Source organism: Pithys albifrons, chromosome Z (genome assembly GCF_047495875.1).
Source record: "Pithys albifrons albifrons isolate INPA30051 chromosome Z, PitAlb_v1, whole genome shotgun sequence".
In the NCBI taxonomy this organism is placed as follows: domain Eukaryota; kingdom Metazoa; phylum Chordata; class Aves; order Passeriformes; family Thamnophilidae; genus Pithys; species Pithys albifrons.
In genome coordinates this window covers 15,564,518-15,588,255 of record NC_092497.1, presented here as the reverse complement: position 1 = coordinate 15,588,255, position 23,738 = coordinate 15,564,518, and the positions used below count along the sequence as shown (strand labels likewise).

Sequence of the window (23,738 nt, the reverse complement as noted above, 5' to 3'; positions counted from 1 at the left end):
TGAAATTATTTGAAATTTTAATCGAGATCCATGTGTTTTGCAACAGTTTCTCAAAAACTACGATGAAACACATTCTTGAATGATACTAAATAAAAGCACAAGTCCCAGGAAATAGTTGTGCATTTGAGGATGGAATAGAAAAGCCCGATTTTAACTAAGATCTATAAGATTACCAAGAGCTTTAGGGAATGTCCTTGCAAAAATTAATTCCTTTATTTAAGGCTTTGAAAAGAAAGTTTTTCACAAGTGTGGAGCACCTCTAACCTCCAGCAGTAATTACGAATTGGAAGTTCTTAGCATCCTTGAACACAGACAAGTATTTTCTAAACAAATCCAACTTTACAGTAAGGAGCTAATAATCGTATTAAAAATGAGATTGATTCTTAACACTGGAAGCTGGCACTGTAATTGCCACTCAGTTGTTCCTAATACACTGGATGAAACAAATAATGCAACATTTAATGGTTGGTATTGTTTTATTGTCTAATATTGATCAAACTATTTACACTCCTGCTTTTCAATCCACAGTTTAGCATTCATACCTATGGCTTTTACTTTTATGTTTAGCACGTTGTGTCAAGTGTCAGAATTTCATTTCAAAAAAACAAGAACCTGATACCATATGGACAAGTCTCCTCTATATTTGTTTAAACATATTAATTTTAAAAAATGATTATTTATAAAAGAAGAGTCTGCTGGTAGCTTTTTTCCAACACATGTTTATCACAGAGTCTACCAAGCTTTTCCTATTTTTAAGTGTCCCTTTTAGAGTGTCCTGCTTCCTCCATGTGGAATCTGTTCCCTCCCTCAGCCCCCCCACCTCTAAATTTAACGCAAAAAGAAAATCAGTAGCTGACAATTTTAAGCAAAAATATAAAGCACTATAACATTACCTACATTGCCTTTTGCAGAACTACATTCTCGAAAACACTAGAAATTTTGTGAAAATGTAACTAGTCAGTGTTGAAAAGGCACGGGATTTTTGTGCTCAGAGACCTTCAGCAACAGTGCTTTTAGCCCAGTCTGAATGATCCGAAATTTCACAGGTATGTGATTGCCACCTACAAAATAATATAATCCCTCAGATTTTACTGATTCTCCTGCTACAGACACCCTGCAAATCTATACAAGTGTTTGCTCCTACTGCAAGACGAAAAGAGGTGAAATTACTCCTATATATACCCAGGAATGGCATAACAATGATACAAACCGTTCATTGCTAAAACCTCACAAAGCTGTCCGTTTCTGTGGTATTTTCTGTTCCATGGCATTATATGAACAGGAAAGTTATTTTTCACATATGAGAGAAGTTTAATTGTACATGAAGAAAGCTAATTTTGGTCCACTTGTTCAGCTTCCTTGGACAGCATATTGGAAAGGTGACCACTGACAATTCAAAAAACCAATGTAAAAGTTAACAAAAATAATTTGGTATTTCATTCTTAAACCTGCAGTGTCATTATCTGTCTTAGTCAACCACATTTGCATTCTGCGTGTCCACTAATTGTTGTGGTTTTAAGTCTTCAGCTTGTTCATGATGCTCCTTATCTGCATCATCTATTTGATTAGGTTCCTTTTCTTCTGCTTCTCCTTGATCAACACTTTGATATTCTACTTGTTCAAGGTCTGTTCCATCTATAAGTTCTGCCTGTACCTCTTCCATCTGTATCTGATTTACATGCTCAACATGTAACTGCTCCACATGAACTTCAGCACCTTGTTCAGTCTGAATGTGTTCAACTTCCAAGTAACTAATTTGTACCTGTTCTTGCAGTTCCTCCATCTGTGTGCCTTTCACTTGATTGTCCTGTATGAGATCCTGGTGCATCTGTTCCACAGTTACCTGTGCAGGGTCCACCTGTACCTGAATTACTGGCAGGACATGGACTTGCTCAACTTGCTCTATTATTGTCATTGATGTTACTGGTTCAGCCTCCATAGCTTCCACTGGAAGAACCTCTTCTGTCACCAATAGTTCTGAAATATTGTGGATATCTTTGAGATGCCTTCTCAGCTCGCTGCCTTGCATAAACCACAAATCACATAAGGTACAGTGGTTGGGTTTGTCACCAGTGTGTATTACCAAGTGATCTTTGAACTGATCCCAGCTGTTAAACACGCTGTTACAAACCTGAAACAAAAGATACAATACATTAAACAGTGCCAACAGAAGTATGACAAAGTATGGTGCCTATTTGAGATCAAGGCTTCACATAGTGTAGCTTCTTGCTGCTTGGATTCAAAAATATAGACACTAAAAGTAAAAGCTGAGAATTAAGCTTCAGAAGAAGAGAAGACTTGGTATTTATTTATTCAGTTTTTTCAAAATGGTGAGCTACTTTGAGTTGTGCCTACACAGGATACCTACAAAAGTCATGAATTAGTAGAGCATTTGAAGAAAAAAAATCAAGAAAAATTTAACCAAGAACTGCTGCAGTTTCTTCAAGCTGAAGAGACACTAATCCACATTCACAACATCTGTGAGAGGAAGAAGAAATTTAGACAGAGAAAGCTATGACATGAAGTAATTAAACTGAAGGGTCACCAATTGTGAGTCACTGGATTATTATATTAATTATTCGCTCAGATCAACTCAAGTGTGTGTATGTGGTGGTGGGGGAGAGGCAGGGAAGGGACACGTCAGATTTCACAGAGGTGATGCCCTGTCCCACACACCAGCCCCTTGGAGCCTCCTGGGGCAGTCACTGAGCAGCTGTCAGTCTCTGGACACCAGGAAGACTCCCACACACACCTCTGAGTCCTTGACCAGCCCCAGACTGGATGGCACAGTGGAAGTCCTGTCTGGGGGTGGCCACAGGGGACCAAAGCAAATTGAAACAGCAACACGCACTCTCTATGCTGTTTAAACCCTGACACATGGACATGTGGGAGCTGGACTCTCACAGGACTCCAGTGGTAGCTGTAATTCTTTTTCCTCTCTCTTTCTTTACTTTTTCTTCTTCTCCTAATCTCCTTTCTTAGTATTTTGCGTGGTTTGAGTCCAGATGGGCTGGAATTTGCTAAGCTGTATGGGTTAGCATGTGCTAAGCCAATGCTTTGTGGAATGCTTTATTTTGCAACCAATGTTACCCTTTAAAATTTTGCCAAGTACTCTTTATTTTCTACACTTTACCAGTAAAAGTACCCCTGAGAAAATCTGTGCAGCATTTCTCCTTTGTGGTCACTCTTAAGGTGTTAAAAGAACCAAGGGTTCTTCCAGTAATCCAGAGGGTGGATATTTTTGGAGCACTGTATATTTTTAAATGAAAATTCCTTTGGTAAGCTCATAGCTGGGGTCTCGTGTCTTACACCAGCACACAACAGTATGTTCAGTCACAACTTCGTGTTACACATGTATGTAATAAATGTTAATCTCACATTCAGAACAAACTTATCTTTAAGACAAAGGCATGTTCCCCAGAATCAGCTTCAGACTAACATAACAACTAAATGTAACAGCATCAGTGAAACTTTTGATTAAATGATTGATTTGAAACACAAAATTAATTCATCTCTAGCAGTATTCAATGCCTTCTGTGAATAAGATCACTTTCTTTTTGGAACAAATAAAGCCAATATCCAGCAGTTTTCTTCACTATATAACACAGTTAAATCTCAAACCACAGCCATTAAGTGAAAAGTGAGAGAAAGAAAGTTGGTTAAAACTTGGTTGTAATAATGCCAAGGTTATAGGTTCAATTGCCTGTGTGGGGCCATTGACTTAAGAGTTGGACTCTGATCCTTGTGGGTCCCTTCCAACTCAGAACAGTCTGTGCTTCTGTGAAAGAAAAGGTGGCCTGAAGGGGGACAAAGAAGAGAGAGGTAGGGATTCAAGGGGTGGGGAGAGATTGCAGTGGAGGAGAGAGAGAGGAAAAGAAAGGGGTAAGGAAGTGAGCAAGGAAAAGAGCAGAGTAAGGTAGGGGGAGGGGGAGAAGAGTGAAAGGGAACGAGAGAGAAGGTGGGAAAGGTGGCTAGAGAGGACAATGAGGGAAGGGGTAGAAAGTGCGGGGAGGAGGGAAAAAACATGTGGCAAGAGCGAGAGAGAGCAAGCACAAGTGAACGGAAGAAAGAAAGAGAGAGAGAGAGAGAGAGAGAGGAGCAGAGATAGAGGCAAGGCATGTGAGAGCATGAGAGTTTGCAGGAGAGCAGGAGAAAAGTGTGTGTGAGATTTTCACAGCCGTAGGGCAGCAAACCAGCAAGTAAAATGCTACAATCGACCTCAGCTCTTGTATTTTCTAGCTGTTCAGAATCAGCTTTTAAAAGTAAAGTAGGATGTATGTGAACAGTTTTTCAAATGACAATTACATATTACCAAATACCCCAGCAAACTCTACAGCATTTATTTTGTTTTAAAGACACCACAGATTGCTATCATAAGTTGGAACTACTTTCCACACGAAGTCGGTATCTTTGGTATCAAACAGAAGAATAAAAAAATAGGAAATTAAATAATATTTTGTATTTTTGACCTTTAAGGAAGCATGCTGGGAAGGGCCTAGGGCAGTGCATTGAGAACCTTGAAAAGGAAGCAGAAAGACCAGTAAAATTAAGCCTACCTCATTAGAATTTTCTGGATTATAAGTATTATGAGGCTTCACATCAGTAATTCCACATTTTAAATAGAGCAACTTAGATAGAGAATTTATGTGTATAGTGTGGTTGAATGTGATCCCTGTATTTTTTTACTGAAGCAGCTCTTGGAGACATAAGGCCACTATCACTGACTTTCCTGTTCAGTTCCCCCCCACGCCCTCGAAGGAGGGAGATCTCTAGCCTGGGACTCTGCTGCTTCCATTACCCACCTGACATTCATAGAGCTTCTTTCTTCCCTTTTTAGCTCCAGCTCCAGACTGACAGGCTGTTAGGTGACACTTGAGTGTGCTGTTCCTAGCAAAACGTTCATGGCAGTTTGGACATTCAAAAGGTTTTTCACCTGTTGAAACAGACACAGTGATTTGTATGTGTACAAAACCATCCAGTCTTCTGTCAGGTCTCTCTGCTTTCCCTCTCTACCCCTTGTCTACGTTGATAAATATGCTGTAAAGATGTGGCCAGGTAGATGATTCTAGAGAAGAAGAGAAGGATATTCGGTGTAAAAGGGAAAAAACCTGATGTGTAGTCATAACTCTCATGTTGAAGAAAACCAATGTAACACTTACCAGTACCATTTAAGGTACATTTAGGCTTTTGTGGAAATTAAATTACCATTCTGACAAAGTAACTTAAAGAAATAGCAGCTATTTCTCACTTTTCATCTGATAATTGTCACAATTAAAAAATCAACATTAGTAAATATACAAAGTGACACATTAAAGAAGTATTTAAATAATACAAACTTTTGTTTTCAACAATAGTAACAGTTTATGCTTGAGAGCTGAAACTGAGCTCCACAAAAAGAAGCTGGCACAGAATGATCATGAAACAACAATGCATTAGTATTAAAACAAACAAAACACTGCACCTCCCTCCTTCCCCAAAATCCAGTAAAAAGAAAGCATAGAGGGAAATAAACAGGCAAAAGCAAGATAAAATTTCCTTTCAGTTTGTCCACTTCATTTCAGCCGTGGTATCAAACACAGAAGCCACCTATGGACAACATCAGGGGAGGCTGAAAACAGATCTTTTTATCATCCAAAGCAGTATAATGTCATCAAACAATAACAAATAAAAGGACTCTACTAATTCCACCATGCACAAACACACTGAAATTCAAGAAAATCAAATTAAAAGAAAACTGGAAGAGTGTGTTTCTTCTAAAATCTGATAATTAGGGACTGGAGCATAAGTCCTATGGGGAGAGGCTGAGAGAGCTGGGGTTGTTTAGCCTGGAGAAGAGGAGGCTCAGAGGTGACCTCATCACTGTCTAGAACTACCTGAAGGGAAGTTCTAGCCAGGTGGGGGTTGGTCTCTTCTCCCAGGCACTCAGCAATGGGACAAGGGGGCACGGGCTCAAGCTCTGCCAGGGGAAATTTAAGTTGGAGATCAGAAAAAAATTCTTTCCAGACAGAGTAATCAGGTATTGGAATGGGCTGCCCAGAGAGGTGGTGGATTCCCCATCCCTGGAGGTTTTTAAACTGAGATTGGACGTGGCACTGAGTGCCATGATCTGGTAAAGGGACTGGAGTTGGACCAAGGGTTGGACTTGATGATCTTGGAGGTCTTTTCCAACCAAATCAATTCTCTGATTCTATGATTAACCTGCAGAGATACAACATCACTACTGAAACAAACTGCTCAATGAACTCCAGAAGAGGATGAGCCATTACAGTGAATACCATAGGAATCTATTCTAGGTAGTTTAAGAGCCTGCATTTTCAGGAATGCAGCAGTTACTGGATATTGAGGTAGAAAGCAAATAAACCCCTATCTTCAGAAATATTCAGAAGTTCTTAATGAGCTTCTCAAAAGAAACCCACATTTCTCACTTAACACACCTAAAAGCTACAGAAAGAAGCTCAAATAATGGGAACATTCCCCTCAGTGGTTACAAAATGCTGTATTTTCGAAGACTGATGCACAGGTAATGCAGAGCATTCTGAACTGCCTCCAGTGTTGCAGGTCACAAATCACTGACTTTGCCCAATGGACTAATCATGTTGGAATTAGATGATCTTCATCTAAGTCCCTACTAATGCAAACCAATCTGTGATTCTACAATACTACAGAGCAGGAGGATACCTGCACGGATGAACAAGGACCTCCTGGACAAACTCTAACAAAAAAGAAGCCTACAGTGGTAGAAGCAAGGACAAGTAGAAGTAGAAAGACTACAGAGTGCTGAGCAGACAGAGATCAGGTTAGGATGGAAAACAAAGCCTCATAGAACGAAATCTGATCAGCGACACCAAGTGCAACAAGAGAAGCTTCTACAGATACATGGTAAAGACTAGGAAAACTGTGGGCCTTCTCCAGAAGGAAATGGGAGACCTGGTTACTCGGGGCATGGAAAAGGTACTCCATGACTTTTTTGGCTTAGTCTTCCTCAGCAAGTGCTCCAGCCACACTGATCAAGTCACAAAAGGCAAAGGCAGGGACTGGGAGAATGAACTGTCTGCTGTAGGAGAGATCAGGTTTGAGATCATCTTGATAAATCTGAAGGTTCACAAGTCCATGGAACCTGGTAAGATGCATCTGCAGGCCCTGAGGGAGCTGGTGGAGGAAGTGGCTAAGCCACTATTCATGAAATCTGAAAAGGTGTAGCAGTCCAGTGAAGTTCCCACTGACTGGAAAAGCAGAAGCATAACCCTTTTAAAAAAAGGAAATAAGGAAGGCCTAGGAAGGTACAGGCCACTCAGTCTCAGCTCTGTGCCCAGCAAAACCACAGAGCAGATCGTCCTGGAAACTGTGCTATGAAGGCAGGCTGAGAGCATTGGGGTTGTTCAGTCTGCAGAAGAAAAGTCTTCAGGGGGACCTTACAGCACCTTCCAGTATCTAAAGGGGGCCTACAGGAAGTTGGAGAAGGACTTCTTAAAAGGGCATGGAGTGATATGACAAAGCGGGAATGGCCTTAAGCTGAAAGACAGTAGGTTTAGATTTGATGTCACAAAGAAATTCTTTAGTCAGAGGGTGGCGAGGCACTGAAACAGGATGTCCAAAGAATTTGTGGATGCCCCATCCCTGGAAGTGTTCACGACCAGGTTGGATGGGGCTCAGAGCAACTTCATCTAGTGGAAGATTCCCTACCCGTGGCCCCAGGGAGTGTAACCAGAAGATATTAAAGTCCTTTTCAACCCAAACCATTCTATGATTCTATTTCTGCTGCAAATACTATTTTCATGTAATTGCTGGTGTAGTGATTGATCAACAACAGGACCAAATACTTTTTAGTACATTTTCTCCCAAGCCTTTCAATTTCATTTTAGCATTCAACCAGTGCTATTCAGAACTTGGAAAGCCTATGACTGAATGGAAATTTTTCCACTGATCTTGGGACTTAAATGGTGGTATCTATTTTGATTTTGATCTTCAGGCTTTTGAAAATGCTAATCTGGAAGTAATTAGATTCCAAATGTTATACTTACTAGATCAGTATGTATTTATAAAGTACTCTGTACCTCCTGTGATATGCTAACTTACTTTGAACCACAAATACTTTTTTTTGCGATAGCAACCAACATATTATGTTCTTCAGATTATTCTGGTTATCTACCACAAACTTTATTCTGAAGAGATTTTTGTTAAGTAGCTTGTATGTGGGTTGCTTATAATGGAGAAACACTCCCTGCTTCATAGGGAAGTAAAGATTTGCCAAAGACCGTTTATAAATGGAACTTTTAAGAGGCTATTGGGAATAGACTGGACACTGTCATATCTCAGTATTCAGTAGTCCCATACACAGACACATTCTAATTAAATTAAGATATTCTAATGAAAAGGCTTAAACAGTAAGAAGCTGCAAAAGAAATAAAGCTGCTATCCTCTATTAAATTTTTACTGACGACTCATGACTGACATATTAAACAAAAACATCTGGAAGCCCAAGATCACATACCCATTACATTCTGAGTTATCTGTGCCATGCTCAGTATCTGTTCAGATAGCACACTTTTCAGTAAGAGGAAGTAATCTCCCATACTATAAGGAAGAAAAAAGGAGCATATGCCACTTTGTACTCAAAAGATGCTATCTAGATTTCAAAGGCAGATTTCACAGTAAAGAAGTGTACTAGAGTGACTAGAAATGTTTTACTGTTTTTAGTAGTTTTGCTTAATTAACCAAGAAAATTTATATAATAGATGAGATGTCAAGAACAAGGATGAAACTTTCCAAACAAGATGGTACAAAAGAGAATTCTTTGATGGTAGTTTATGTCTAATAGGCACTAATAGGCATTTGCTAAGAAGTTACGTAAGATAAGAAACTCTCTAGAGTGTATTCCACCAAGAAGATCATGATTCAGATCATATTTCAACAGAAGCATTTACTAGAAAATTTTTAAAATAAAAGTAGGATCTCAGTTTTGTACTTTCGAAGAAGGAACATGCCTTAAGGAAGTATTTTGAAAAAAATCTTTAAGATTTAATAGACTCAACAAAGAAGCTTCATTAGTGCTTTCTGGTTTTAGGTGCGCATTTTTAAGCAACTCAATCCCCCAAAAGTTTACATCAATGGAAAACAAAAACAAACAAACAAAAAGACATATCAGCATCTTAATTGTAACTAGAAGCCAAGTATTTCTAGCACTCAGGACTTGTGCGTTTTCTTCAGCATATTCTCTATTTTCCCCAAAACGTGCAAAATCTCAAATTGCGAGAGCCAAGGCCACAAGCACAGGAGTGCAGCAGTGCTCTTACCTGTGTGCTTCCGGAGGTGCTCTTTAAAATGCCCAAAGTGGTCAAACTGCTTATCACAGTACTGGCACACATGTATTTTCTTGCCAGGTCTTTGCTTCTTGCTGGCACCACCTTCATCAAGGTGGTAACAGGTGAGGTGCTGTCTCAAAGCACTCTCTCGTAGGTATCTTTTATTGCATATGTCACACTTGTAATTCTCAGTAGAGTGTGTTTTCATGTGTTCCTTAAAATGGTAAAACAATTTAAATGAACGGTTACATTTCTCACAGTGGAATAAATTGTTCATGTGTGACAGCTGAAGTTCCACAATTTCAATACCTTCTACCTGTTTGCACGAGGGATCAGTTGCACTATCATCTTCTTCTTGGACCTGGCACTTTCTCTCTCCTTGACGATATTTGCTGGTGATATCGGCCAAAAGAGCCAAAGCAGATTCATCTGATGTAGCTGTTGTCTGTATGTACTTTATGGATTGCTCTGCAGAAGTGACTTCTTCAAGTGTTTCAATGCTGTCATCTTCCACTTTTATCGTCCCTTCAGCAATCTCAACCTCAATTTCAACGGGCTCTGATTCTGCAGATGGCAGTGTTTCTGTGATAACATTAGAGGTTTCAGCAATCTTCCTCTTTTTTGGTTTATTTTTACCTTGTGCTTCATTTGATTCTAAGGGTGATGAATTTTCTTTGTTCCTGAAATGCATGTGCACAAACATGGTTAAGATCCATTAGCACCGACATAACAATTCTTGCCTAGTAATGAGTTTCTGCATCCAACACTGTAGCTGTTTCTCAGAGTTGAATGAGTGACTACCCGATCTGTGATGTCAGCAGCTAATTTGCCCTTGATCTACACTCCCAAGTTACTTAAAACAGCATGGTTAAAGTTGCTAAAGTGTTTAAAGTACCTCTCTCAAATGATACAAAGTTCTTATCAAGAAGAAAGGCAAGGGAAAATGTGTACTTGGAAAGAAAACTCTCCCAAAAGAAGGAGTTCTTTGGCCTGCCTTCTCAGAAATAAGGTTCAAGTCCCTCCTACGCTCTTCACCTCTTAAGCTCTTGAGTGTGTGCAACTTCCTGTCGTGCTTAGAGCTTGTTAGAAAACACCACAGCTGTGACTCCACACAATGGTTATCATAACATCTTGTACTTCAGGAAGGCACAGCTAACAGCTGAGGTAAAAGCCAACAGGATGGGGAGAGTATTTTAGTTTAATTTTCTGGGCTTCAACACAACCCTCAGTTCTGTTGCTGTTCTACCTGTGTAACACACAGTCAAACCCCTTCTTCCAAAATGTCAGAAACAGCATGTCATCTCAAACAGAAACAGAGTTGAGCAGATCAATGCTTTCAAGTTATCCACAGCACTTACATGCTGCAGGTTGCACTACTGATTACCAGTCTCCAAAGCAAGTGCCTGTGTTCCCCTCAAACAGACTGACTGGGCTAAGCTGTGCTTTTTACTTTCCTTTGCAGCATGATGAATCCTTTCATGTAATGCACGCCCTATCATTTCCACATTTTTCTAGTAACAGGAGACAAGACTTGGCCCAATATCTCCAAGTCATATGTCAGAGATGTGTGGCTAATGATGTAATGCAGGACACAGCTTATCAAATTGCACCTTACTCTATCCACACACAGGGAAACAGAGCAGCTAAACTCAACTTCATCTAGCCTGGATTTCTGATGTCTACAAGATGACAGCTATATTGCACATTACTGCAAGGAGCTCCAGGATCATGTACCAAAAGCTGCCACTGTAGCAGAAAGAATGAAAATGTGACAGCACTTTGTGGAAGTGAAAGGGAAGAAACGGGATGAAAAACAGCACGACGAGACTGGCACCCATTTTTCTCATGTTGGAGTTTGGCAGTGGAGTACACTTCCTGGTACAGGATAAAAGGTGCCACAGCAACATTGGATTAAATACTGAACCCAGATAAAACTGACTATAACAGTTACATTCATTCAAAAAGTTTGAGAGGTTAGTTTTGCAGTAAGAAGTTTTAAAATCACTGCTTATTCTCTCAGAAGTAGCAGAAAGCTGCACAAAATTAAAGCACCAGCACAAACTTTTTAATGTGTTCTGATTACCTGAGGCACATTGTCACTGTGCAGTCAGCTGTCAGTCAGCTGTGGGCCTTCAGACAGCACAGAGATCTGGTATCAGTCACCACCAAAGACACAGCCCTACAACTTCAGCAACATTTACAAGCTGTGTCACTCGCCTTTGAGTTCCAGCCCAAAAATTGTGACATGTCTATTTTAGCCTGTGTAATTCTGACCTGTATGCCATAGTAGAAAAAGTATGTGGTGCTACAGAAGTTAAGGAGGTTCCAGCATAAGGAAGAGCATTTCAAAATACTGGCAGTCAACTTGCAAAAGGATTCTTGAGACTCTAGATTTCAGTGCTGGGAAGAAAAAGAGGCTTATGTGTTTACCTGATTTCAAGTGCTTTGATTGCTTCTAGCATCTGTAGATACTCAGCTGCTTTCCAAACATCATTTGCTTCTTCCTCACCTTGGACCATTAGTTTTGCTGTATAGGTGAACTCAATGAGGTGACGAAATGCCATATTACTTACACCTGTATACAGACAAGATAAACAAGAGTTTCTTTTACCTATTTCTCAGTCTCATCTGCCTGCTGAATCTTGCATGCTTGCCTGCACACCATTTTGATCACAGTACTGTATCTGCCAGTCTGATAAAGATGATACACTTAAAAGGCTCCACAGAACCACTGAGTGGCTGGAATTCATGTTGGAATAAAAAGTTACTACAGATGCATGTGAATCTGGAACAACTGGAGTTTGGCTGTGACAAAGTTAAAAGGAAGGACAAGACGCACAAAAAACTGTTTGAATAAAATATATATTTGAAAGCAAAATATTATCTCCCTCTCCAAAGACCTCTGAGGAGCAAGGTACTGGAGGCTGAAATACTGCTCCAGGAATTTGCTCCTTGACCACCACACAAGTACTGCTCAGTATCTGTCCTGCTCTTGCATACCAGCCAAGGCATCTGCCATTGGCCATCACTGTCAGCCTTTTTCATTGTTAGTTTCAAAATCTTTCATGGAATTTTATAAAGCAAAAAATATGCAAGTATTCCCCCAAAGAACGGTAAGCAGTGGAAAGGACTCAAAAGGCTTATTTCAGAGGGGAAGATGCTGAAAACTTATAGATCCTAATGGCACTGTACGTCTGTACGTGCAGCACCGGCCTCAGAGCGACGCTTTTGTTTGTTCCTCAGGCTTTATTGTGGCTTCCCCCACCTCAGCTCCCCCTTGCAGCACATCTGTGAGCATTCTCTCTCTTGTGCCCAGGGAATAACCTTCTGTGGAATGCATGCAGAGAAACATCCCAACACTGTGTCTAGGAAAGACGCCTTGTTCCAGGAAGGAAAGCTTCCTTAGAGAAAAATAACTGCCTCCTCCCTAGCAATATCTTCTGGAAAAGGGCTATTTACCCCTAAAAACTTCCAAAGTGATGGCTGGGGAGAGGACTGCGGGATTATGCCTGAATTTGCTTTTTTTCTTGGACTTCACTTTTCCCCGGCTTAGGAAGTGGTCAAAGGTTTCCCTGCACTCATTTATGCTGGTGCCTCACACCTTTGCTTCCATGTGCATGGGTGTCCAGCCACTGCTTTGCTGGGCCAGCAGTAGCACTGGGAGGCTCCTGCTCAACCCCAGCTCTGCACGGTCTGTGCTGTTTTCCTCTGAAGACAGCCACCACTGCCTGGATTTTGCCTCAGACTCAGCGGGGGGGGGGGCAGTGCCATCTGCAAAGGAGCTTCCAACTGCCCAACGCCTTCAGAAAGATGGTGAGAGGGTCTGCGCTGCCCATGGAAATGGCTCTAGCCCATCGCTGCAGGCCATTTCCATGTGAGCTCTGGAACTGGCACCGCTCCTCAGAGAGGGTACTTGCACAACCCACGGGAATGGCTCCAGCCTGTCTCTGTGGCTGCCACTCCCAAGTGAGCTCTTGCGGTAGTTTGGCCTAGTTATGCCTTAGTTTTAGTTAGGTGATGCCCCAGAGGTTTTTTGATTTTTTGGTTTTTAATTTTTATAGATTTTAGAAGTACTTGTAATTGTAGTAAAATGTAGATTTTAGTGAACTAGTATTCCTAGTAAAAGGGTAGTTAAATGCCTCCCTGACATCCAATCCCGTCAGATCTCGGAAGCTAAGCAGGGTCAGCCCCGGATTAGTACTTGGATGGGAGACCTCCTGGGAAATGCCGGGTGCTGTAGGTTCTAGTCCTGAGGACTTCACTGGCACCGTCCAAGCTCACTTGGCCGTGACAGATGAACCTCAGGACTTAAACAGTGGGGCCAGTTCTGCGCACGCTGAGCCTCACCTAAAATCCACTGCGCAGGCTGGAAGGGCACACCCACGTGGGGACAGCCCTTCCCAAATCTTCGTTTGCGAAGTTTGGCCATACATACAGATTCCTAGTAGCTTAAGTCCAATGTCTGTGTATACTAACCCTTATTCCATATCAACCCATTAGCTATTTAGTCTTGTTGTCAAAGCAGAGGCTGAATAATATCTTAAGGCCTGAACTTTGAGACATAAATATTGGCAGAGTGACCTCAAAGCCCAGAACACTGGAAGGCCTCCAAGTGCCCTGTGTGCTGCAAGGAAGATGAGGACGATGAAGAGGGGGTCCCAAAACACCCCAGACTCAATTCCTGATGGGACGTGCCAGGAGGCAGGACAGGGCAGGACCGAGAGATGAGTGGAAAGAGATTAGATAGACATTATTATAAAACCCAGAAAACTAGGATTTGAGTTGGTGCCTCATCATGTATTCCTGTAGACCCTAGGCCTGGACATCACTCTAAGTTGGCTGGAGTCCTGTTTTCTGCAGTCTCTCAAGGCATCATAGGCCTAGAACAGGTGTTAATTTTTAGTAAGCATTGGTAGGTGCTACACAGATTAGAAGGGACAGGTGTCACTTGACTTAAGCAACCAAAGAAACATTTCATACCGGTGACATAAACTGAAGTATAAAACCAGTGTGGGAGGAATCTCGTTTTTCTTCTCTTCATGGCCACAATCCGGAGAGGACGTGCTGTATTGTTCTGGGAGGACTAGGCCCCAGTGCCACCATACCAATTTGTTATCTCAGGAAGTATTTTATTGTTAGCTTCTCCCTTTTCCTTGCCAGGTGTCTCTCAGGAGGTGTCTCTTGGGGTGCTTTGTGGGGTTGGAGTGGTGAGAGTTTGCTATCCACTGGGGAGGTGGAGAATTGTTTCTTATCTCTTACCTTTCTGGGAATGAGTTGTATTGCATTTTGCTTTTAATTTTCCCTTTTGTCTAGAAATACTTAAGCCTTTCCATTTTATGTTTCAGTTTTTTAACTCTGTTTCCTTTGTCAGCGGACTCTGAGTTGCTGTGGTGAATACTTGGCATTTTGCCAGGTCAACCCACAACAGCTCTGGAATCACTGCCATTCCCACGTGAGCTCTGCAATCCCTGACATTCCCATGCAAACTCTGCAATCCGCACCATTCCCACGCGAGCTCTGCAATCCGCGCCATTCCCACATGAGCTCCACAATCCGCGCCATTCCCACACAAGCTCTGCAATCTGCACCATTCCCACACGAGCTCTGCAATCCGTGCCATTCCCACACAAGCTCTGCAATCCGCACCATTCCCACGCGAGCTCTGCAATCCGCGCCATTCCCACATGAGCTCCGCAATCCGTGCCATTCCCACGCGAGCTCTGCAATCCGCGCCATTCCCACATGAGCTCCACAATCCGCGCCATTCCCACATGAGCTCCGCAATCCGCGCCATTCCCACATGAGCTCCGCAATCCGCGCCATTCCCACACAAGCTCTGCAATCCGTGCCGCTGCCCCGGCTGTGCCCATGCCTGGCCGGAGCCCGGAAGCGCCCCCTGCTGGCTGAGTCGGTCCCTGCAGCCCCTCCCCGCGAGGCACCCCCCGCTGTTTGCAGCTGTAACTGCACTGAAGGGCAAAGCAAGAGAAGAGAACTGAAAGCTCAGGTTATCGTGTTGTTTGTTCTGGTTTTGTTACACATATACAAATTAGCAAAAAACTGTTATTAGCCTTTTCTACGTTTTGTGCCTGAAGCCTCTTAATTTTGAAATAATAACTTGGAGGGAGTTTTCCTTCTTTCTATCCCAGGAAGGCTTTTGCCCTCCTTTGCAGACATTTTGTCTTGTTAAACCAAGACATTCATCTAAACAGATTGGATGTTCTTGGGGAAAAGACTTTGTGTCATGTCCTAAAAGCGTACAGGGTCAGCCTGACCTCCATTAGCCATGTATTAGGGGAAAGAAAGGAAAAAAGGAAGCAAAACCCACCCACTTAATCTCACACTTTCTCTTCCAAAATATTTAATTCAAGAATGTTCCCTTCCTTTCTGATTTTTCTTCAGAGGAAGAAAAATTTCTTTCCAGTGGTGGTAGCTGTCTCAGAACAACTCAAGAGCAAGGATCTAGAAAGCTAATTGGTATGACCATGCACATTTAAGTGTTCAAGTCCAGGTTGGATAAGGCCTTGAGCAACCTGGTCTAGTGGAAGGTGTCCCTGCCTGTGGTGGGGGGCTGGGCCTACATAATCTTTCAGGTGCCTTCTAAATATTCACATTCTATGATTCTATGTATGTAGGCCTGTACCATGGAGGCTACATTAACTTCCAGCTTGAGCATATAACTCTGTTTATACTTGTATAAATCAGGTTACCTTCAATCTCCACCAAAGGCTCCTGAGTGAAATCTTGGAAGAATTTGTGGAAGAACTGGCTACAGGCAGCAAGAACAGCCTTATGAGCTTTGAAATGGTGACCTGCAAAGAGAGACAACAATTTTGGTTTAGGGTAACACACTCCTCCCTCCACAGTGCAGAATAAGTGCAGATGCAGAAAAAAGACAGCTCAGTCTAAACATCTCTTCACTATTCCAGTAGTGTATAGTCACTGTGTTTCTTTGTAACGTGGGATACCGCAGCGATCCTGTCCCATCTCTCGAAGAACCTTGCTGACATCACTGATCTTGCTAAAGCTCTGCAACTCAGCTGGCTGGAAAAGCCATTCACTCACTCCAGTGTTTCTCTTTTCAGATATTTAAGTTATGGGAAATTTCTACGCGGATTTTTTTTATGTCTTGGGCTGAGCTTTAAGGTTTTCGTTGCTTGTACAGACTGATACATATTATCACCACTGCCAGTATAAACACTGTTGCAGAACAGACGCGGTTCTGCTCTGTTTCTTCTGTTTTACAGACTGTATACCCCCTCACTGTGTTGCCTTCTCCCTGCTGGAGGCACGAACATTCATAAGGCTCCCTGGGACAGAGATAAAAACAGCAACATGGATTGGACCTACATGGCTGCACACCAAACCAGCACCAAGTTCAACACATGGATTTGGTAATGCCAGAGCAGAAACATTCAGGGTAAGCACTGTCAGTTAAACTAGGGCAGTTCTTGAAGGGTAATTTTTTTCCTCATTTGCTTACCGCTTTCTAATCAGGACTCCGTACGATATCCTTTTCCTTCAAGTGAGTTCCTGCTATGCTCTTAAACATGAGATGGTACTCCTCTAGCTAAGCCTGTTGTAGTGGGCAGTGCCTATACTGCCTGAAATGTTCATCCATTCTAAGACTCGTTTAGTATATGAAGGAAGCTTAAATGATCTATCAGACATCACTTTTTTCTAAGGAGATAATAAGCACTTATATCTCTGCCATCCTTTTAAAACAATACTTGTGTCCTTAGAACATACATAAAAAGAAAAGTGAGTGCTCTACCCTATTTTAAGTAAATATTAAACTAGTAGGCAGATACCAGAGAAGGAAGAAGTTTATCTTATTTCAAGCTGTGGTTTGTTTTATTTAAACACAGTATTTGTAAAAGTTTTTTGCATGCAAAAAGATCAGCTCAAGTCAGAGAAAAATATTTTAACAATGTTTTGGAAATCCTTAGACATCATGTTAAATACAGCACTGCAGTTTCAAAGAGGGCTTCTATCTGAAAATATTTAGCCCTTTGTTTGCAAAAGCAGAAGAAAAATTATTAATCACTGCTGGCGTCTCTGTTCACCATGAAATTTTAAATGAAACTTTGCAAGTAACTCACACACGGTGCAGTACTAGGAATTTGTTTGCAGTCCAGTCTGACACTGACCAGTGACAAATTCAAGAGCATCCCAGCACAACCTTCCAAATTCCCTGTATATCACCTGGTTCCCAGGCCTGTACATACCATCGACAATCAGGGTAATATCTGTAAATTGGTCCTGCTCACGTTGTTCATTCAGTCTATCCAAAATAACTTTATAGTGTTCAGGGAATTCCTGGATACAGTCCATCGTTTCCTCGGCTTCCATGGCGAAAGACCAGGTCTGCAAAAAAACATGGTATGAGAGTAAAAATACCATGCCACTTGGTGAATACTGTACACAGTCAGGTCTTTTTTACAAACATAAACTAAGCAGCACTTTGAAGGGACTATAAAACCAATCGAAACACCAAATTGTATTCTTACAGGTTTTTTACCTGATGTGAGCTGACAGGTAGGAAATAGCACAGTTAAGTGGTGTGGAATATTGTCTTATTTAGACCCATGAAAAAACGGCCAAAGTGGGTAAGCGTATTTCTTTATCCTACAGATTCAGTAAGGACCCAGCACCCTCAAAGCAAATACTGCAGTGATGCAACATCTTCATGGCTAATTATTCAACACCACAGCAGGATAATGTCACAGTCTTTATACAGTTACTTCTCACAGTTCCAGTAATCCACTTGGTAGAAGAACAGTTCTTAGACATTTCATATTTAAGTCGCATTTTGCACCTTGTGAACTCAAGATGTTTACTTCCTTTACGCATCCATGTAAACATGCAGCAATTTTCAACTTTTGAGTACACTGGAGTTGCCAGGGAGTTCATTTACTGTCACACTCCACTCAAGCTTATTCATCCCTTCTACTTACACTTCTACCCCTGTAAGGTGAAATATTCTTTGCCAGCCTTTTGAGAGAGACATATATGCTTGTAATTTGATGGCCCTTCCTCCCTTACTTATACAACGGCAGATGGCTGTGGCAGTTGCAGAGGATCTCAGTCATAAAGAGGCAACAGAACTCTGTGCCTGTGGATGAGATGCAGATGTTGGTCTGTTGCTTATGCAAAAGAACCTCAGGAGAGCATCCAAGTGCTTCAATGAAAGCACTTCACAAATCACCCCCAGGCAAAATTACTTCAGATCCGTGCAGCAACACTCATCTCCGACTTCCACGTTAACACAGGCTTACACTTAGAATGCTGCAGGAAAAAACACCCATGGAGAAGTCATTTTGTCAGGAGAACAAAATAAGTAGAGCAGAAGCAACCACTTAGGGAAGCTCAGCTCTACCCGCGACTGCTGTGTTGCCAGCTAGGGAAATGTCAACAAAAATCAGATCCATTACCTGGGGGGCAACAAGCCAGTAATTAAAACACGCAAGAGAAACAGTGATTATTTATTTCAGAGTTGGTGCAAGCCTGGGTGCCTGGTGGTATTCCACAAATGAAGCACAGCAACTATCAAACCTTTTTACTATTTTATATTACTATTTTACTATATTATTATACCCTATAGAACACAAAGGAATTCATGTTCATTGGCTACAACTTACATAGTTCTCTTGCTAATTAGTATTCAATCTTCAATTGGTTAATGATTTGCTCACTTCTTATACTAATTAGTCCACATGCTCAGTCTTTCTCTTGAGGCCCTGGTTTTCTTGGGTTGGTGGACATGATCTCCCCTGGCCAGAATTACCTGCTACCTATCTGGAGCTGATTTCAGCATAATTGCTGAGTTGCTTTTGTTAGTTTATTCTTTATCTTGGGGGTTCTGCCAAATGTCCTTGCAGCCCATAAATTCTGCATTCTTTGTGTCCGCTGTAAGGTGGGCATCATTCTTCCCAAGCTTTGTGAACCTCCCTGTAGGTTTGAGATCATTGAAGCGTGTCTGGCTCTAAGACTCAACAAGGCAATTCCAGCAACAGGTAATTTGTTTTTCTAATGCCTGGATATCATTTAGAGTTTTATGGCTCCTCTCTGTTTCACCGATTAAATCTTCCTTCTAGTTGATTAAGCTTAAAAGTATAAAGAGATCAAACATAAAAGAATATCCTTTCTCAGGAAAATTTTACATATCTCACATTTTGTAAAACACCTGTCAGGATCTTCAAGTGTCAGAGGAGAGACCAGTCTGCATGGCTAGGTGAGGTGGAAGGGAGTGGATGCTGCTGCTACAGTCACTTCACCTCACCTTCACCTTCACCTTGTAATGATGGGTCTGAGACAGAGAACCAGCAGCTCCTGCTTTCTTGCATCATCTGATATTTCACATAAAATCTTGTGTGGGAAGTTGTCAGCCACTTCCTTCACTGTTTAATTCTTCTTGCCCATTTTTGACATATCATAAAAGAAGAAAGACTAGATGACTTGCAGTTAATAGCATGATTTCTTAAATCAAGCAAGATTTTGACCTCCAGTTGTCATGACTTCTACCTACCAAAATGGGATTTGGTTCCAAATTGATTTATAGGGATATCTAACCCACCCTCCCCGCCCAATCTCAAAACAAGATAAAAACCTCACCCCAGCAAATCCAAGATATTTTATAAAGTTTCTTTCTCAGAACTCTTAAAAAACAGAGTAAGGAGACATATAACTTACATTAGCTAGTTCAATGTCATAAAATCTATACAGAGTAAGTGAATAGCAGGAATTTACCATGTATCTCAATGGAGTTGCAGCACTCATTAAGAACTCTCATTTCAAAAACTCGGTAATATTGCAGAAAAAAGCCCACCAGAACAGCACATGTTCAATAGGAACATGACTTTTGGAGGAAGGAGCGAAAGGTACAGATGGGAAAACAAAACTGCCAAGGAAGATGGACAGAAGTGATCCAAGTTCCCATTTATGAGTGGGCTCACAGATGAGGGATGGAGACTGAACAACTACAGCTGCTCACCCAATTTTCTTGGAAACCTCATGGAACCACTGCCTTGACCTTTCCAGCCTGTACCTCTGGACACCTTTTACGGGATCCGCATGTGATTTGCATATCTGTTCTCATAACCTCAGCAGAGCCATCTTATTATTCCTCTCCTCCCGGACTAGTCCAGGCACTCGCTGTATGAGGCACAGACACCTGTCCCTGCGCGGGTCGAGGCCCGCAGGCGGGGGCAGCTCGGGGGGCAGCGGCGGGTGCCCAAACCAGGGCCATCTTGGGCAAGGGGGCAGGCGCGGGGCTGTGCAGTGGGGCAGCGGGAACTCCTTGTGCCTCTGCCGCGGGGTTTTGCACAAAGCCGGGGCCCGGCAGGCGCAGCCCCGATCCCGCTCCCGCACTGCGGGTTCGGCGCCGCGGCCGCCAGGGGGCGCCCCTCCCGCGGGCTCCCCCCGCGGGCTGCGGCCCCCGCGCTCCACAGCCTCCCCCGCTCCCATTGGCGAGCGCCCACGTCAATCAACACGGATCCCGCCAATCGCGAGGCGCGAACCCACCCCAGCCCGGGCGGCGCAGCCAATGAGCGGCCGCCGAGTGCGCGGAGCGGCCGAAGGCGGAAGGCCCGGGCACGCAAGGCCCGCGGGCCGCGGGCGGAGCGGGCGCGGTGCGGGCGGCGCCGGCGTGCACGGGGGTCCCGCGGGGGCGGCCCCAGCGGGGGCCCGACCGCTGCCGGCCCGAGCCGGGCGCTCGGTAGCGCCGCCGCCTCGTTAGCCCTCATTACGTCATCAAAGCGCGCATTAAATCGATCCCTTTTCAATTCCTGGCCGGGTCGCGGCCCAGCGGCGCGCCGCGCCGCGGGGTGAGGAGGCGGTTCCGCCGGGGACTCACCGGGAGCAGCTCCTCGCCGCGCCGCTTCCCGCTCCGCCGCCGCCGCTTCCTGCTGCCCGGCACGCTGGAAAGCGGGGCGCGCGCCGGCCAATCCCGACTCGCATTCCCGGCCTGCCCCGCGCGCAACTCACACGCGACAGGGCGCGCGCGCGCGGGGGGCGGGGCCTGGCGGCCCGGGGCACGCCGGGAGTTGTAGGCGCTCCGCGCGGCTTGGCGGGACAGACACGGAGCGGCGCAGGGAGCGCAGTGGGACAGCGCGCCCAACCCCCTGCCCGGGCAGAGCACATGGCACAGGATTGAGGCCAGACGGTTCTTGTGTGTCTGCACAGAGGGAGACTCGCCGACCTCTGTGGGCACCCTGTTCCTGTGCACAGTCACCCACAGAGTAAAGAAGTTCTTCCAGATATTCAGGTGGAACTTCTGTGTATCAGTTTCTCCCTGTTGCCTCTTGTCCTGTTGATTGGCACCACCGAGAAGAGCCTGATCCATCCTCTCGGCACCCTGCCCTCAGACACTGGCACAGGCTGAGGTCCCTCTCGGTCGCTTTGTGTGGCCGAACAGGCCCAGCTCCCTCAGCCTTTCCTCCTAGGTGTGAGAAATGCTCACATTTTACCAATAAAATATAGAGGGGACAAAGTTGTCAAAGCAAAACTAAACTTTTATTTAACAGATTCGGCTGAACCAGGTATGTCTTTCTCTGGCCCAAGAGACAGATCCAGAACAAAAAGAAGCAGAACTTTTTATATCCTTTCCTGGCCAAAAGGTCCCTGCCCCCCCCTTCCTGTTGGCTGGGAATTGGGGACTCACAGTCTGACCCGGTTTGCCTGCCTGTCCAAGACTCCCCCACCCCCCTCCAAAGGTGGGAAAAACTGTTAGGAACTAATTACACCACCCCCTATTCTCTTAGAGTTTCTTTAGCTTCAGCAAAACCTTAATTCTCTTTCTAACATAAGAGAGATGCTCCACTCCCCTGATCACCTTTGTAGCTCAACTTTTTTCCTCGTGGGGATGGGAAATGCTGTGTCTGCTCTTCCAAATGCATTTTGCAGTGCTTTATGCTAAAGTGACCACTTCCCTTGGTGTGGAATGCCAGGGCACTCTGGAAGGTGGACGGTGGTGGGGCCACACCACCCTCACAGACAGCACTCACACCCCGGGATTCCCTTCAGTCCATGTTCCCTCCCCTCTGTTACACAGCCACTCTTCCATACAGTTCCATAACACGATGTTTTGTAATTTAGATTGAGCAGTGCTCAAAACAAGTGATATGAAGTGGTGTCAAAAGCTGCAGCTGAAATACTGCCCAGCAAGGCTTCTGTTCCACTCTGTGTGCCCAGCTCTGTCACTCCAGGTCCAAGTCCCCACAGCTGAGGACAGAAAGGCCCCGGCAGCACCTGCAGCTACTGGGTTATTTGGCTGAGACACCTTAGGAGGACACAGCAAGTGCGTGGCACGGGATGCAACCAGCCCCTCTGCCACCCTGTCTGAACACTGGCGATGGGGAACTCAGATTACTCTCCTAGGACAGCCTTCAGGGCCAACCCTGCTCATCCAGGTGTCACGTCCTGTCTCCAGATGAGAATGTGTTCAGCCAAATAAACCAGTATAATAATTTAACTTGTCAGAACAGACACAATGATTGCCCCTTTGACAGCCTCTGTGTCAATGGTACAACAGAAGAGCAGCCACATGCAGTGTCTCTGTGCTCTACTGAGCTTGCCCATGCTAATGCCTCATGGGCTTGTTTATGAATTCCATAATTTTCTGTGATGCCACATCTACACCATTACTTTTGCCATATTCTTTCTGTGCCAAAAGGGCATCTATGAAGTTAGAAAAAATCTATGGAAATCCCACAACATCAAACAAACATAAATAGTAGACATTTGGCCAAGTTCAAAATAATTTTTATATACTCTTCAATACACAGACTGCTAAGACTGTACAGCATTTTATAATACAGTAATACAAGAAAGTTTTATCAATACTGATGGTTGTAAGACATGGAAAAAATGTCAAATTTATGTCCCTTTTATTTGCTTCTGCCTTGCTAATGTAACAATACTAATTGTTCCTGTTAGTAGGTCTGATCAGGCAGTTGTTTTCAGTCTAGGTTGCCTGCCACACCCATTCTTGTTTTCTGGTACACAGCAGCACATAAGCAATGTTGATGCCTGCTGCATTTAAAAATATATAAAGATTTGTTTTAAACCACTGGAGATCTAACTTTCAGTAGAAGAATTGTATCTACAACAGCTTATAATAAAATAAAAATATTGCCGAAGTTACCGCTCTTGCAAAGTACAACACAAGAATTAAGAATTTCCATTCCAGCACCTTCTACCTATCCAGACAACATTAGTGACTTGCTTGTTTTTCACTAATGTATGGTTTGTTCTGACTATTTACTTTTTTCTCATGGTGTTTTCCATTGTGTTTCTTTTTTTCCTATGGATTCATCCATCTAATTTTACTGTGAAGTTAAATGGAAGCTTTTAAATGAACAGTTCACACATTATCCTAATAGCTTGTGAAATATAAAATTAGACTGATTAAGGTATAATTCTTCAGACTGTCCTCTTCCT

General features: G+C 43.4%; 1 protein-coding gene across 3 annotated transcripts; it reads right to left on the bottom strand.

Moving 5' to 3' along the window:
- Nucleotides 1-21,257, bottom strand: ZNF131 (zinc finger protein 131). 3 transcript variants are annotated; one of them, XM_071580348.1, is made up of 8 exons: nucleotides 21,154-21,235; nucleotides 17,528-17,666; nucleotides 16,010-16,111; nucleotides 11,733-11,877; nucleotides 9,619-9,982; nucleotides 9,294-9,516; nucleotides 4,803-4,933; nucleotides 1-2,131 (listed from the first exon to the last, which is right to left on the bottom strand). In XM_071580348.1, the coding sequence occupies exons 2-8, from the start codon at nucleotides 17,649-17,651 to the stop codon at nucleotides 1,469-1,471; spliced, it is 1,752 nt and encodes a 583-aa protein (XP_071436449.1). In that variant the 5' UTR covers nucleotides 17,652-17,666; nucleotides 21,154-21,235; the 3' UTR covers nucleotides 1-1,468. The 3 variants fall into 3 exon arrangements, with proteins under 3 accessions (XP_071436449.1, XP_071436450.1, XP_071436447.1); XM_071580349.1 differs by having other exon boundaries at nucleotides 9,294-9,982; nucleotides 21,154-21,257; XM_071580346.1 differs by lacking the exon at nucleotides 21,154-21,235 and adding an exon at nucleotides 20,293-20,410 and having other exon boundaries at nucleotides 9,294-9,982.
- Nucleotides 21,258-23,738: the final 2,481 nt, after the last annotated feature.

What these genes read in the sequence shown, in the direction of transcription:
- ZNF131 (XM_071580349.1), bottom strand. Translation starts at nt 17,651, where the DNA reads ATGGAAGCCGAGGAAACGATGGACTGTATCCAGGAATTCCCTGAACAC. An exon ending in GCACCTCCGGAAGCACACAG is followed by an intron (nt 4,934 to 9,293) that starts GTAAGAGCACTG and finishes CTGTTTCAACAG; the next exon opens with GTGAAAAACCTTTTGAATGT. An exon ending in AGAAGCTCTATGAATGTCAG is followed by an intron (nt 2,132 to 4,802) that starts GTGGGTAATGGA and finishes CTTTTGTTTCAG; the next exon opens with GTTTGTAACAGCGTGTTTAA.